Consider the following 13,824-nt stretch of genomic DNA (forward strand, 5'->3'; position numbering starts at 1 on the left):
TCTTTTCAAATTAATAAATTATAAAGAAATAATACTTAGATGGTTGTTTTGTTTGAGTGTTGTTTTTAGGACTTTTACATTTCATTCTATTCTCTAGTTTCATTAGAAATGTTTGCATCATATCTGTGTCTGGGTCTGTTTACTGTGTCTCTGTATGGAATGTGGTTTGAATAGTCATGGGTGGGAGAAAATGAAACACAAAAATCACTATCCCATTTATTTCTGGACTGGCTGCAGAATATGACATCATTTGTTTAGCATTTGATTTCGACTGTCCATCACAGGTCACAAAATTGGTTATCAAAAACTACAAGGCACTCAATGGAGGGCACAGCATTGTTTAATGTGCTGCTTTAGTGATATTGCTTCTCAGTGAAAACTGTCGGTAGTTCACCATCACTGGCTGCTCCTCAGGCGCACACCCAGGCAGTAGGGTTTTTGCGCCTGTGCAAGGCCAAAAACCTTGCGGAAGTTGGGTGCACCTTCTTGTTCAGGCCAGACAAATTGGAAACGTCGAAGCAAGGTCACCAGTATCAGAAAGAGCTCAGTGCGCGCTAACCCTTCTCCCAGGCATACACGAGAGCCTGGGGAACACAAACACACAAACACCGTTATTTATGTTGACAACACACTCCTACACATGCTCTAATAAACATGGTGGACAAGCCGTTTCTACATATACAGTGTCTTCGGAAAGTATTCAGACCCCTTGACTTTTTCCACATTTTGTTACGATACAGCCTTATTCTAAAATTGTTTTTTTTTTATTCAGAAATCTATACACAATACCTAATAGTGACAAAGCGAAAACAGGCTTTTCGAAATGTTTGCTAATTTATTAAACATAAAAAACAGAAATACCTTATTTACATAAGTAGACTCGAAATTGAGCTCAGGTGCATCCTGTTTCCAATGAGCATCCTTGAGATGTTTCTACAACTTGATTCAAGTCCACCTGTGGTAAATTCAATTGATTGGACATGATTTGGAAAAGGCACACACCTGTCTATATAACGTCCCACAGTTGACAGTGCTTGTCAGAGCAAAAACCAAGCCATGAGGTCGAAGAAATTGTCCGTAAAGCTCTGAGACAGGATTGTGTCTAGGCACAGATCTGGGGAAGGGTACCAAAACATTTCTGCAGCATCAAAGGTCCACAATAACACAGTGGCCTCCATCATTCTTAAATGGAAGAAGTGTGGAATCACCAAGACTCTTTCTAGGCCTCCTGAGTGACGCAGTGGTCTAAGGCACTGCATCGCAGTGCTAGCTGTGCCACTAGAGATTCTGGGTTCGAATCCAGGCTCTGTCACAGCTGGCAGCGACCGGGAGGCCCATGGGGCGGCGCACAATTGGCCCAGGGTCGTCCGGGTTAGGGAGGGTTTGGCCGGCAGGGATATCCTTGTCTCATCGCGCACTAACAACTCCTGTGGCGGGCCGGGCGCAGTGCACGCTGACACGGTCGCCAGGTGTACGGTGTTTCCTCTGACACATTGGTGCGGCTGGCTTCCAGGTTGGATGGGCATTGTGTCAAGAAGCAGTGCTGCTTGGTTGGGTTGTGTTTCGGAGGACGCATGGCTCTCAACCTTCGCCTCTCCCGAGTCCGTATGGGAGTTGCAGCGATGAGATAAGACTGTAACTACTACCAGTTGGATACCACAAAATTGGGGATAATTTTTTTACATTTATTTTTAAATACTCTTTCTAGAGCTGGCCGCCAGGCCAAGCTGAGCAATCAGCGATGGGCGATTGCTGGGCCGGAACCCGATAGTCACTCTGACAGAGCTCTAGATGTGGAGATGGGAGAACCTTCCAGAGGACAACCGTCTCTGCAGCACTCCAGAAATCAGGCCTTTATGATAGAGTGACCCAACGGAAGCCACTCCTCAGTAAAAGGCACATAACAGCCCACGTGGAGTTTTCTCTGGTCTGATGAAACCAAGATTGAACTCTTTGGCCTGAATGCCAAGCGTCACGTCTGGAGTAAACCTAGCACTATCCCTAGCACCATCCCTTGTGGTGACAGCATCATGCTGAGGGGATTTTTTCAGTTGTTTTTGACTAGTCAGGAACAAGGCAAAGATGAACGAAGCAAAGTACAGAGAGATCCTTGATGAAAACCTGCTACAGAGCGCTCAGGACCTCAGACTGGAGGCGAAGGTTAATCTTCCAACAGGACAACGACCCTAAGCACAGCCAAGACAACGCAGGAGTGGCTTCGGGACAAGTCTCCGATTGTCCTTGAGTGGCCCAGCCAGAGCCCGGACTTGAACCCAATCGAACATCTCTAGAGAGACCTGAAAATAGCTGTGCAGCAATGCTCCTCATCCAACCTGACAGAGCTTGAGAGGATCTGCAGAGAGGAATGGGAGAAACTCCCCAAATACAGGTGTGCCAAGCTTGTAGCATCATACCCAAGAAGACTCAGGGCTGTCATCGCTGCCAAAGGTGCTTCGACAAAGAACTGAGTAAAGGGTCTGAATAGTTATGTAAATATGTTATTTAAGTTTTTTATTTTTAAAACATTTGCAAACATTTCTAAAAACATGTTGTTGTTTTTTTCATTATGGGGTATTGTGTGGAGATTGATGAGGGGGGAAAAAACTATTTAACACATTTTAGAATAAGGCTGTAACATAACAAAATGTGGAAAAAGTCAAGGGGTCTGAATAGTTTTCGAATGCACTGTACACACTCTTATATGACTTATACCAACATAAACTCTCTTGTTCAATCTCTATGCATCTTCTCTCTATCTCCCTCTAGCTCTACCTCTCTCTCTGTACCTGCTGAGAATGGCAGAAAGGCCTCTGGTTTCACAAACTCCCCGTCCTCATTGAGGAAGTTGTCAGGGTTGAACTCCTGAGGGAACTTCCACTGGCCCTCTTCATGGAGCACTGAGGACAAGTTAGGAATCACCATCGTGCCCTGGAACCAAAGAGGAAAGCGTAGTTAGGGTGAGAAAGAGATGGAGAAAGAGATGTACTCATATGACTGAGAAATGGGGAGGTTTTACAGATGATCTCAGGTATAGCCTACATTCTGTACCAATCATGACATCACTCCCTGTAGCCCAGGACAAGCGTGCGTCCGTGTGCACCATCGCGTGCATGTTGATTTTGTCCAACCAGGCGCGATCAGGACACGCAGGTTGAAATATCAGAACGAACTCTGAACCAACTATAGCATTAACTTGCTGTTGCTAGCTAATTTGTCCTGGGATATAAACATTGGGATGTTATTTTACCTGAAATGCACAAGGTCCACTACTCTGAGAATTAATCCACAGATAAAAGGGTAAACCGAGTTTGTGTCTAGTAATCGCTCCTCCATCAGGCTTCTTCTTCTTCTTTGGACTTTATATGGTGGTTGGCAACCAGCTTTAAGGTGCATTACCACCACCAACTGGACTGGAGTGTGGACCTCAGTTCATCTTTCAATCACCCATGTGGGTATATGCTCCTAAAGAACGATTGAGAGATGGGAGAGGCGGAACTTGCAGCACGTCAAGCGTCCCAAATAGAACCAAGTACTATTTTAGCGCCTGGCTACGCAGACGCTCGTTGACGCACGTGATCAGTGTGGGTGCAATGATTGAATAACATATATGTGTACATTTATTTTGCAACGCACACAATGTGAGCGGTGTCATCTTTATGTTAGGGTTCTAAGGTCACCAGTGGCAGCATATTGTTATGATATGGGGAGTAGTTTAGTGGTAGTACATAGACACTACACACTACCACTTCCACACCCCATCCCTAGGGGGCAGCAGCAACCGGGTCCTTAAGCACAACAGTGCAGGCATTCAAGGGGATAGTCAATCCATGAGAGAGAGGTGTTTACGGAGCTTCTCCGCCTGCTAGTCTTTATTTTTGGACATATTTTGGTAGTTCCTTTTGCTCATATGTATTTTGGTCACCACTTTGAACAACAACTGATAATACACTTGGGCTGGCAGACTCAAGAGGTCAAGAAGGAGCTGGCCCTGAACTCGGAACTCGGCTGTCTCCTGGTGCACATGCATTCAACACGTGGTCCGCATACGTTTACTTCTTACAGTAATGCACACATTAAATCAGGTTACAGACCATTTAGCTAGGCCTAGGACACCTAGACAAAACGAGTGTAGCAAAATCAGTAGGCTAGTTAACTTCTCTGGGATATGTGGGACGGTAGCGTCCATATCTTACAGGGAATTGAATCGGCAATGAGTTGAACATTGACCAGTCTCAGAATTCTCACTTCCTGTTTGGATTTTTTCTCAGGTTTTTGCCTGCCATATGAGTTGTGTTATACTCACAGACATCATTCAAACAGTTTTAGAAACTTCAGAGTGTTTTATATCCAATAGTAATAATAATATGCATATATTAGCATCTGGGATAGAGTAGGAGGCAGTTCACTATGGGCACGCAATTCATCCAAAAGTGAAAATGCTGCCCCCTATCATAAAGAAGTTAATCGGTTACGTAAGTATCAGTTGTCATGTCCATGCTCACCTGGGGCAGGTGGTAGCCTTGTAGTTGCGTGTTGCAGGAGGTCTTATGGAACACGCTAAGAGGAACAGTGTCAGCCATCCGCTGTGACTCGTGGATCATCGCTTGAACGTACGGCATGGCGTGACGGTCCTCAAACAATGCGTATGAACGTCCCTCAAGAACGTCCTCAATTTCCCGGTGACAACGTTCTGGAACACACACACTCTTTGTGTACCATACACAAAATGAGTCCCAGTATGTGTGTTGTATGTGTATTTACTCACCCTGTATGTGTTGGTTGGTCATCAGGTGTAGCATGGCACAGCGGAGGGTGTTGGAAGTGGTGTCTGTCCCAGCAACGAAAAGATCAATTAGTAGAAACACCATCTGCACGTCATTAAATGTGGAGCCTCCATCACCAATCTGAGACATACACAAACACAGACACAGACACAGACACATTCCTAGGACTTAGAACCCAATGTTTGGTTAGAGCGCCAGCACAACACAACTACTAAGTTTGACCTACTTTGAAAATGTCTCTGTTTACTGAACTTGCATAGTTATATTTCTCTCCTGATTAGTTACCATGTCAATCTGGTCAAGGTAGCAGTCAATGAGGTCCCTGGGCTCTCCTGGGACCCTTGAACTTTTGTGGCTGGTCACAGCCTTCTGTGCATGTTCTTTGATTTCATCATAAATGTGGAAGGCTTTCTTGAAGGGCAAGGGTAGGGCCCTCAGGGCAGGTATGATATCATAGAGCTACAAGAGATAGATCAGCAGGTCAAAGAGACATAGAGCAATATAGCTATAAATGTTTAGCAAAATAAATTAGTTTCTTGAAGCCTTCTTCTGATCTCAGGCTGATTACAACAACAGGCAATATGTGTCATTCAACAAATAGAGTGTCTTTGGGATAGTGTAATTTTGTAAAAAATGTATTACTTGTGCCATGCACAAAGTAGATGTCCTAATCGACTTGCCAAAACTATAGTTTGTTAACAAGAAAATAATGGAGTGGTTGAAAAACAAGTTTTAATGACTCAAACCTAAGTGTATGTAATCTTCAACTGTACACGGGTTACCGGTACCGAGTCAATGTGCGGTGGTACAGGTTAGTCGAGGTATATTGAGGTAATATGTACATGTCGGTAAGGGTAATGTGACTATGCATAGATAATAAACAGCGAGTAGCATAAAAAAGGGTCTCAATGCAAATAGTCTGGATAGCCATTTGGTTAACTGTTTAGCAGTCTAATGGCTTAGAGGTAGAAGCTGTTAAGGAGCCATTTGGACCTAGACTTGGCACTCCCGTGCCGATTGCCGTGTGGTAGCAGAGAGAACAGGTTACGACTAGCTGGAGTCTTAGACCATTTTAGGGCCTTCCTCTGACACCAACTGGTATAAAGGTCCTGAATGGCAGGAAGCTTGGCCACTGTGATGTACTGGGCCATACGCACTAACCTCTGTAGCGCCATTGCGGTCGGATGCCGAGCAGTTGCCATACCAAAAAGTGAATGTTCCTGAGTGACCGAGTTACAGTTTTGACTTAAATCTACTTGAAGTCTATGGCAAGACGTGAACATGATTGTCTAGCAATGATAAACAACCAATTTCACAGAGCTTGAAGAATTTTAAATGAATAATGGGCCAATGTTGCACAATCCAGGTGTGAAAAGCTATCAAAGACTTACCCAGAAAGACTCACAGCTGTAATCGCTGCCAGAGGTGCCCCTACAAAGTTTTGACTCAGGGGTGTGAATACTCACGTAAATTAGATATTTCTGTACTTCTTTTGTGTATTGTCACGTTCCTGACCTGTTTTCCTTTGTTATGTATTTGTTTTAGTTTGGTCAGGGCGTGAGTTTTGGGTGGGCAGTCTATGTTTTCTATTTCTATGTTGGGTTTTTGTGTTCGGCCTGGTGTGATTCTCAATCAGAGACAGGTGTGTATCGTTTGTCTCTGATTGAGAGTCATACTAAGGCAGCCAGGGTTTCACTGGTGTTTTGTGGGTGTTTGTTCTTGTGTCAGCTTTTGGGCCACACAGGACTGTTGCAGGTTAGTCACGTTTGTTGTTTTGTTAATTTGTAGTGCTTGTTGGTTTGCCATTAAATCATGAATACTTACCAATCCGCATCTGGGCCGATCCATGCTCCTCCTCGTCTGAGGAGGAGAACGACTACGACAACCTTTACATGTATTGTGTATTGTTTTGTATTGCTCGGTATTGCTGCACTGTTGGAGCTAGAAACACAAGCATTTCGCTGTACCTGCGATAACATCTGCAAATATGTGTACACAACCAATAAAATGTTATTTGATGATGGGGAAAACTATAAAAATGTTGGGCTTTCCTAGAAGTTGGACAAACGTGACGTGGGACATGCCAAAATGGGGATTCCCAGAAAAAACAAATAACTTATTTTAATGAAAACACACTGCTATTGTTGGAGAAATTTCCATGACATAATGGGGATTTTCCAATACCTATACTGTTTTCCAAAAACAGCAAGCAGAATCAATATGGGGTCAACTATTAAACATATGTAAGCAGAATGAAGGATGACTTCATGTGAATGTACAGAGCAGTATCAACATAGGGTTGATCATGAGACATGAAAAAACAGAATGTAAGCAGAATATATGTAGATGTGGCAGGCTGGATCAATACAGACTTGACTGTTCTGAGTCATGTCTGGTCCTGGGGAGACTGTTGAACATGCACATGGGTTAATCATTCATAGGCAGCATAGGCCTGAGCTAGTGAAGGCCAGTGACTGTGTACTTTAGTCAATCAGTACTCAAACCACAAGCCATGTATATGTATTAGGGAGATATGTTATGTACTGGAAAGACATGTTTGTATTAATTAAGTACTCTTAGAAATGCACTTATATTAGGAACATATACAGTATATGCAATAAATGTATTATTTTTTGTGTTAAAACTGTGGTGTCGCCACCACCAATATAATCTAAACTGTGCAAAGATAATTCAGATGTGGGCGTTAACAAGCAAGAATTGAGACAGAAAGATAATGGTGGTGAAAGAGGCCAAGGGGTGTTAATCATTTACATAGAGAGGAGTGACCATGTGTGTTATCTGAAGGTGGAAATCTATAAACCTGAGTTCTAAAACAAGAGAATTCAGTTGTTCCATGGAATTGCTCGGCTTCTGTTACTTTTGTAAATAAAGTCTATTTGAATTTACAAGTTCCGGTATCTGAGAAATATTTGATTCAATATTTCCTCAACACGATTGGATTGTTTTTACATGGATTAGTTGAGTTGGAGCATAGATGTATGTGATCGAACTGTTCAATTGAGTGTTTCATAAAAATGTACACGCATAATGTCGGAGGGACATAAAAGGCACTCTATTGGTGGAACGACCCTGGTTTTCTATTATGATTCATATATTATTATTATATTATCATTATTTCAATTAAAAGTAGTGGAGTAGCAGCAGTAGTAGTGATAATAGTGTTCTGTACCATGGCCCAAGGTCCGATAGCAATTTTGGTTAAATCCTGTATCCTACTGATGAGGGTGAGGAAGACTGGGTTGTCGTATTCAAACCTTTCCCCGTAAATCACTGAGCAGATGATGTTAGATGCTGCTAGATGGAACAGGTGCTGAGGGTCCATCGAACTGCCTGCTAGGACACAGCAACGATCACTGCACCAGGCAATACACACAGACAAGATAAGAGCACCGATCACAGAGCTTCCAAAATTGAACACACTGATAGGATATAGAGAGTAAAAATAACCACATTCTTTATACCCAATGTTAATACAACACTGTAAATATTGTAACGCTAATTGGTTGATATTGGGGAACTTAGGTCTGGATACTAAGTATGTGGTGATAATGACATGAATAGGAATGGTGATGACTATGTGGTACGTTGTGTGTGTGTGTGTGTGTGGCTGTACCAGCATTGCGCTCCAGCTCAGAGCAGATGTGGGAGACCTCCTCAAGGATGCGCTCTTCCATGGAGCGTTTGCCCAGACCAAAGTTTCTCAGCGTGGTCAGAGCAAAGCGTCGGTGGTCCCTCCAGCTGGAGCCAAAATCTGCCATGATGACCCCTGATGACACATGTAACAGGGTTGGTTATGTTTCCACATGCCACTGCAGAAATATGTATTCAATGTTTATGTATTTCTATTGGTTCATTCAAGTCAGATGCCAATAAGGTTTATTGTCAGTGGCTATGCTTGCAAATAGGGGAAGATTGTCAATTCTTCCCAGTCTGGTGTTGACATGCAAGCAGTAGGTCACGTTCTGAAATACTGTATTCTATTACAATGTGTAAGAGTTCACTATGTACATTACCTGGTGTCTAAATGTACTTGATATATATGTATATACAATTCCAGTCAAAAGTTTGGACACACTTACTCATTCAATGTTTTTTCTTTATTTTTATGATTTTCTACATTCTAGAAAAATAGTGAAGACATGAAAACTATGAAATAACACATATGGAATTGTGTAGTAACCAAAAAACTGTTATTTTATATTTGAGATTCTTCAAAGTAACCACCCTTTGCCTTGATGACAGCTTTGCACACTCTTGGCATTCTCTCAACCAGCTTCATGAGGTAGTCACCTGGAATGCATTTACATAAACAGGTGTCCCTTGTTAAAAGTTAATTTGTGGAATTTCTTTCCATCTTAATGCGTTTGAGCCAATCAGTTGTGTTGTGACAAGGTAGGAGGGTATACAGAAGATAGCCCTATTTGGTAAAATACCAAGTCCATATTATGGCAAGAACAGCTCAAATAAGCAAAGAGAAATGACAGTCAATCATTACTTTAAGACATGAAGGTCAGTAATTCTGGCAAATTTCAAGAACTTTGAAAGTTTCTTCAAGTGCAGTCGCAAAAACAATCAAGCGCTATGATGAAACTGGCTCTCATGAGGACCCCACAGGAAAGGAATACCCAGAGTTATCTCTGCTGCAGAGGATAAGTTCATTAGAGTTAACTGCACCTAAGATAGCAGCCCAAATAAATGCTTCACAGAGTTCAAGTAACAGACATATCTCTACATCAACTGTTCAGAGGAGATTGTGTGAATCAGGACTTCATGGTCGAATTTCTGCAAAGAAACCACTACTAAAGGACACCAATAAGAAGAAGAGACTTGTTTGGGCAAAGAAACACGAGCAATGGATATTAGACCAGTGGAAATCAGTCCTTTGGTCTGGTGAGTCCAAATGTAAGATTTTTGGTTCCAACCGCTGTGTCTTTGTGAGACGCAGAGTAGGTGAATGGATGATCTCTGCATATGTGGTTCCCACCGTGAAGCATGGAGGAGGAGTTGTGATGGTGTGGGCGTGCTTTGCTGGTGACACTGTCTGTGATTTATTTAGAATTCAAGGCACACTTAACCAGCATGTCTGCGACAGCATTCTGCAGCAATACGCCATCCCATTTGGTTTTCACTTAGTGGGACTATGATTTGTTTTTCAACAGAGCAATGACCCAACACACCTCCAGGCTGTGTAAGAGCTATTTGACCAAGAAGGATAATGATGGAGTGCTTCATCAGATGACCTGGCCTCTACAATCACCCAACCTCAACACACACACACACACACACACGCACACACACACACACACACACACACACACACACACACACACACACACACACACAGACACACAGACACACACAGACACACACAGACATACAGTACATACGTACCAATGGAGACTGCTGACGGGAGGACTGCTCATAATAATGGCTGGAATAGAGTCAATGGAATGGTATCAAAGATGTGGTTTCCATGTGGTTGATACCATTCCATTGACTCCATTCCAGCCATTACTATTAGCCATGCTCCCCTCAGCAGCCTCCACTGATACATATGCAGTTCACACAGTACCGACAAGGTGGTGTGTGTTTGTGCTCTGCATTATCTATACTGATTTAAGGTCACCTCTACCTACACCAATACAATTATATCACAAATTATAAAACTATCCCAGGACCAGCCTAGGGGCCATTAGGAGTCAAAAACACAGTACCTTTGCCTTCTGTGATGTCGCTGATCATGAGATGGTTTGGTCGTCCTGAAAATTCTGCTGTGCGCGTCACCAGTGCCTCACGAACCGCCTCAAGGCCATTCAGAACCACGACAGGCCGTGATCCGATGTACAGACTGAACACGTTACCATAGCGCCTCTTCAGCTGAAAACAGAGAGGTAGAGAGAGGGAGAGAGAGTTCCCAAGCTGAACAGTAAGTTGTGTGACAAGTCAGACAAATCTGAAGATGAAACTAAACCATAGCAACTACTGACAGTTCCAGTGGAGGACAGCACATAATAATGGCTGGAACGGAGCAAATGGAATGATGTATTTGATACCATACCACCTATTCTGCTCCAGCCGTTACCACGAGCCCGTCCTCCCCAACTAAGGTGCCACCAACCTCTTGTGAAAAGTGATTGTATTGTATCATTGACACTCCTCACTATCTGGGTTAAATTAATATGGATGAACAAATCAATAACCTTTTTGAGGGTTGTCAATGAAGGATACTGTATCTCTAAACGCATCGTAGTGAACTAAGTGGACTTTGTTTCAAAAGCAGAGACACTGTTGATTTAGGCCTGATAAAACCTTTGGAACTTGACCTATTTTGGATCAAACACAGTTTAATGGCTGTTGCTGGTCTGACAATAATCACAATAGCATTTTATTTAGTATCTAAGATGCTTTAGTTGAAAGACTTCTAAAAACATTATGTTGTTTGTAAGGACGCTACAAAACCATATATCCTGCACACAGTTTCGGCAAATTCAAGCAAAACCAAATTACTGGTAACTATTCAACATACAGTATATGACACAAACAACATACAGTGACAACACTGACAACATACAGTTTATGACACAAAAATAAACCCAGTGTAAACCAAATTTTTCCAGGTTCGTGGATTTTTTGTAAAGTTCTCTTACCCTTTCCAGGTCTTTGAGGGGGTTGACAGGGTCCAGCTGTAGCAGATTGCCAAGGATGGGCAGGGGACGGGGTCCTGGGGGGAAGTTTTTAGGTCTGCGGACCCTGATGAAGAAGAACAGAAGGAAGAAAAATAGCAACAACACCACCGAACCTATCATGGTGACTGGGCTGCAAGAAATGTGTTCTTCGTCATTTAAAGATACCAACCACACCCCCCAGGGATATTTTCTGACTCTTAGACGCCACCCACACACATTAGACTGCTTTGAACACTAGCAGTCAGACAGTGTTTATGAGCAGGGATATTTGCTTACTCTGAGTTTACAGCCTATTTAGCCTATTAGGGGATTACGAACCTGTGATTGAACACAGTGTTCACCACTAATAATTGCACTCAAATGGAGTTCATTCAACTTTTTGATGAGGGTTGTTCACGATTTAAAGAGAAGCCACCTACACACACACACATTTTCTGTTTATGCTCCTGTTCCATTTTATGATGTATTATCATTTTTCTAATATTATCATAATATTTATATTTTAATATGCATTATTATATGACCTAGATCAGGCCAAAAACCACAGCACTTTAAACAAAGTTATAGTTAGATTTTTCTTTAGTATCTATACCAGTTTAAAGGGAAGCAATTGAAGACTGGGTGCCCAAACCTGACTCCTGTTCAACTCACTAAAGGGAGGAATCTGTAACATGCAGTAACACAGATAGGACAGCAGTCTGCGCCATTACTTGACTGGCCAGCATCCATTTGAAGTCTTCAGCCAGCACTCAGAACAGCTCACAATAATCGATAATATTTCAACCGGACTGTAAACTATTCAATACAGGAGAGAAATAAAATGTCGAGCAGCCAGTGTCGCGCGCATGAACTAATGGAAGGACATCCGTCTATCCACTGACGCGTTTTGATAAATCTCGCAAATTTTTCAAAATAAAAGCTTGAAACTATGTCTAAAGACTGTTCACACCCCGAGGAAGCCATTGGAAAAGGAATCTGGTTGATATCCCTTTAAATGGACGAAAGGCAGGCAATGGAACAGTGATTTTTCAAAATAAGAGTCACTTCCGGGTTGGATTTCCTCAGGTTTTCGCCTGCAAAGTCAGTTCTGTTATACTCACAGACAATACTTTGACAGTTTTGGAAACTTTAGAGTGTTTTCTATCCTACTCTGTCAATTATATGCATATTCTAGCATCTGGACCTGAGAAATAGGCAGCTCACATTGGGAAGGTTATTTTTCCAAACATAAAAATTCTGCCCCCTAGCTTCAAGAGGTTACTGATGACATATTTGAAATAGAAAACATAAATATATGTCAGGTACTTCAATAAAATAATTTCTGCATTAGTCATACCATTAGATATGAGTTCAGGCAATGTTTTTATATGGATTGGGCTATGCTTTAAAACTGTTAAAAACATTTCATATGGGCAAATAGTAATTTTTGTGACAATTTAAAAACCTATCAGTCAACATGAAGTATGTGTCTGTGACATTTGCGATCTAAGAGACAGATATGACTAACGTAAACGTTTAAGTTCTAGTAAGTAGTTCATATTGACTTCATAGAGGCTAGGCGATATGTAGCATTTTTATTAAATATATGGACACTTTTATGAACATGAGCCTATAGGCTACAGCTGTTGAGACTGCAGTTGGTATTAAATTAAACTAAAAAGAACCACAAACAAGTAGAGAGGAGATCCGATCAGGGAGAGTTGAGTTTGAGTGTAACCATTTCTCCAGCTCAACCTATTTGTGGAGCCAATTGAGTAGTGTGCAGGGTTACTCTTATCTTTCATACAAATCAAATGTTATTTGTCACATGCGGCGAATACAACAGGTGTAGACTTTACTGCGAAACTCTTAATTATGAGCCCTTTCCCAACAATGCAGAGTTGAAAAGGAAGAAACATTTGCTAAATAAAAATAGTTAATAGGGTCGCAATAAAATAACAATAACGAGGCTAAATACTGTGCAAGGAGTACCGGTACCGATTCAATGTGCAGGGGTACGAGGTAATTTATGTATTATGTACATGTGGGTAGGGCTTAAAGTGACTAGGCAATCAGGACAGATAATAAACAGAGTCGCAGCAGGGTATGTGAAGTGTGAAAGAGTGTCTGTGTGAGCATGTGTGTGGAGTCAATAGGCATGTGTGTGTGTGTGTGTTGGAATGTCAGTGTAGTATGTGTGAGTGTGTGGGTAGAGTGAGTGAAAGATTGTCAGTGCAAAAAACAGGGGGTCAATGTAAATAATCTGGGTAGCCATTTGATTAACTGTTCGGCAGTCTCATGGCTTGGGGGTAGAAGCTTTTCAGGAGCCTTTTGGTCTCAGACTTTGTGATCCG

General features: G+C 42.1%; 1 protein-coding gene across 1 annotated transcript; it reads right to left on the reverse strand.

The window, feature by feature from the left end:
- Positions 1 to 202: 202 nt before the first annotated feature.
- Positions 203 to 11,639, reverse strand: LOC129854211 (cytochrome P450 2B4-like). The gene is made up of 9 exons (XM_055921008.1): positions 11,453 to 11,639; positions 10,520 to 10,682; positions 8,419 to 8,571; positions 7,975 to 8,135; positions 5,070 to 5,243; positions 4,766 to 4,904; positions 4,503 to 4,690; positions 2,787 to 2,928; positions 203 to 584 (listed from the first exon to the last, which is right to left on the reverse strand). The coding sequence occupies exons 1-9, from the start codon at positions 11,609 to 11,611 to the stop codon at positions 397 to 399; spliced, it is 1,467 nt and encodes a 488-aa protein (XP_055776983.1). The 5' UTR covers positions 11,612 to 11,639; the 3' UTR covers positions 203 to 396.
- Positions 11,640 to 13,824: the final 2,185 nt, after the last annotated feature.

Source organism: Salvelinus fontinalis, chromosome 4 (genome assembly GCF_029448725.1).
Source record: "Salvelinus fontinalis isolate EN_2023a chromosome 4, ASM2944872v1, whole genome shotgun sequence".
In the NCBI taxonomy this organism is placed as follows: Eukaryota; Metazoa; Chordata; class Actinopteri; order Salmoniformes; family Salmonidae; genus Salvelinus; species Salvelinus fontinalis.

Coding starts and splice junctions, on each gene's coding strand:
- LOC129854211 (XM_055921008.1), bottom strand. CDS start 11,611: ATGATAGGTTCGGTGGTGTTGTTGCTATTTTTCTTCCTTCTGTTCTTC. Junction 8,572..10,519: donor CGACATCACAGAAGGCAAAG/GTACTGTGTTTT, acceptor ATGTGTCATCAG/GGGTCATCATGGCAGATTTT. Junction 585..2,786: donor CTTTCTGCCATTCTCAGCAG/GTACAGAGAGAG, acceptor TGTGTTCCCCAG/GCTCTCGTGTATGCCTGGGA.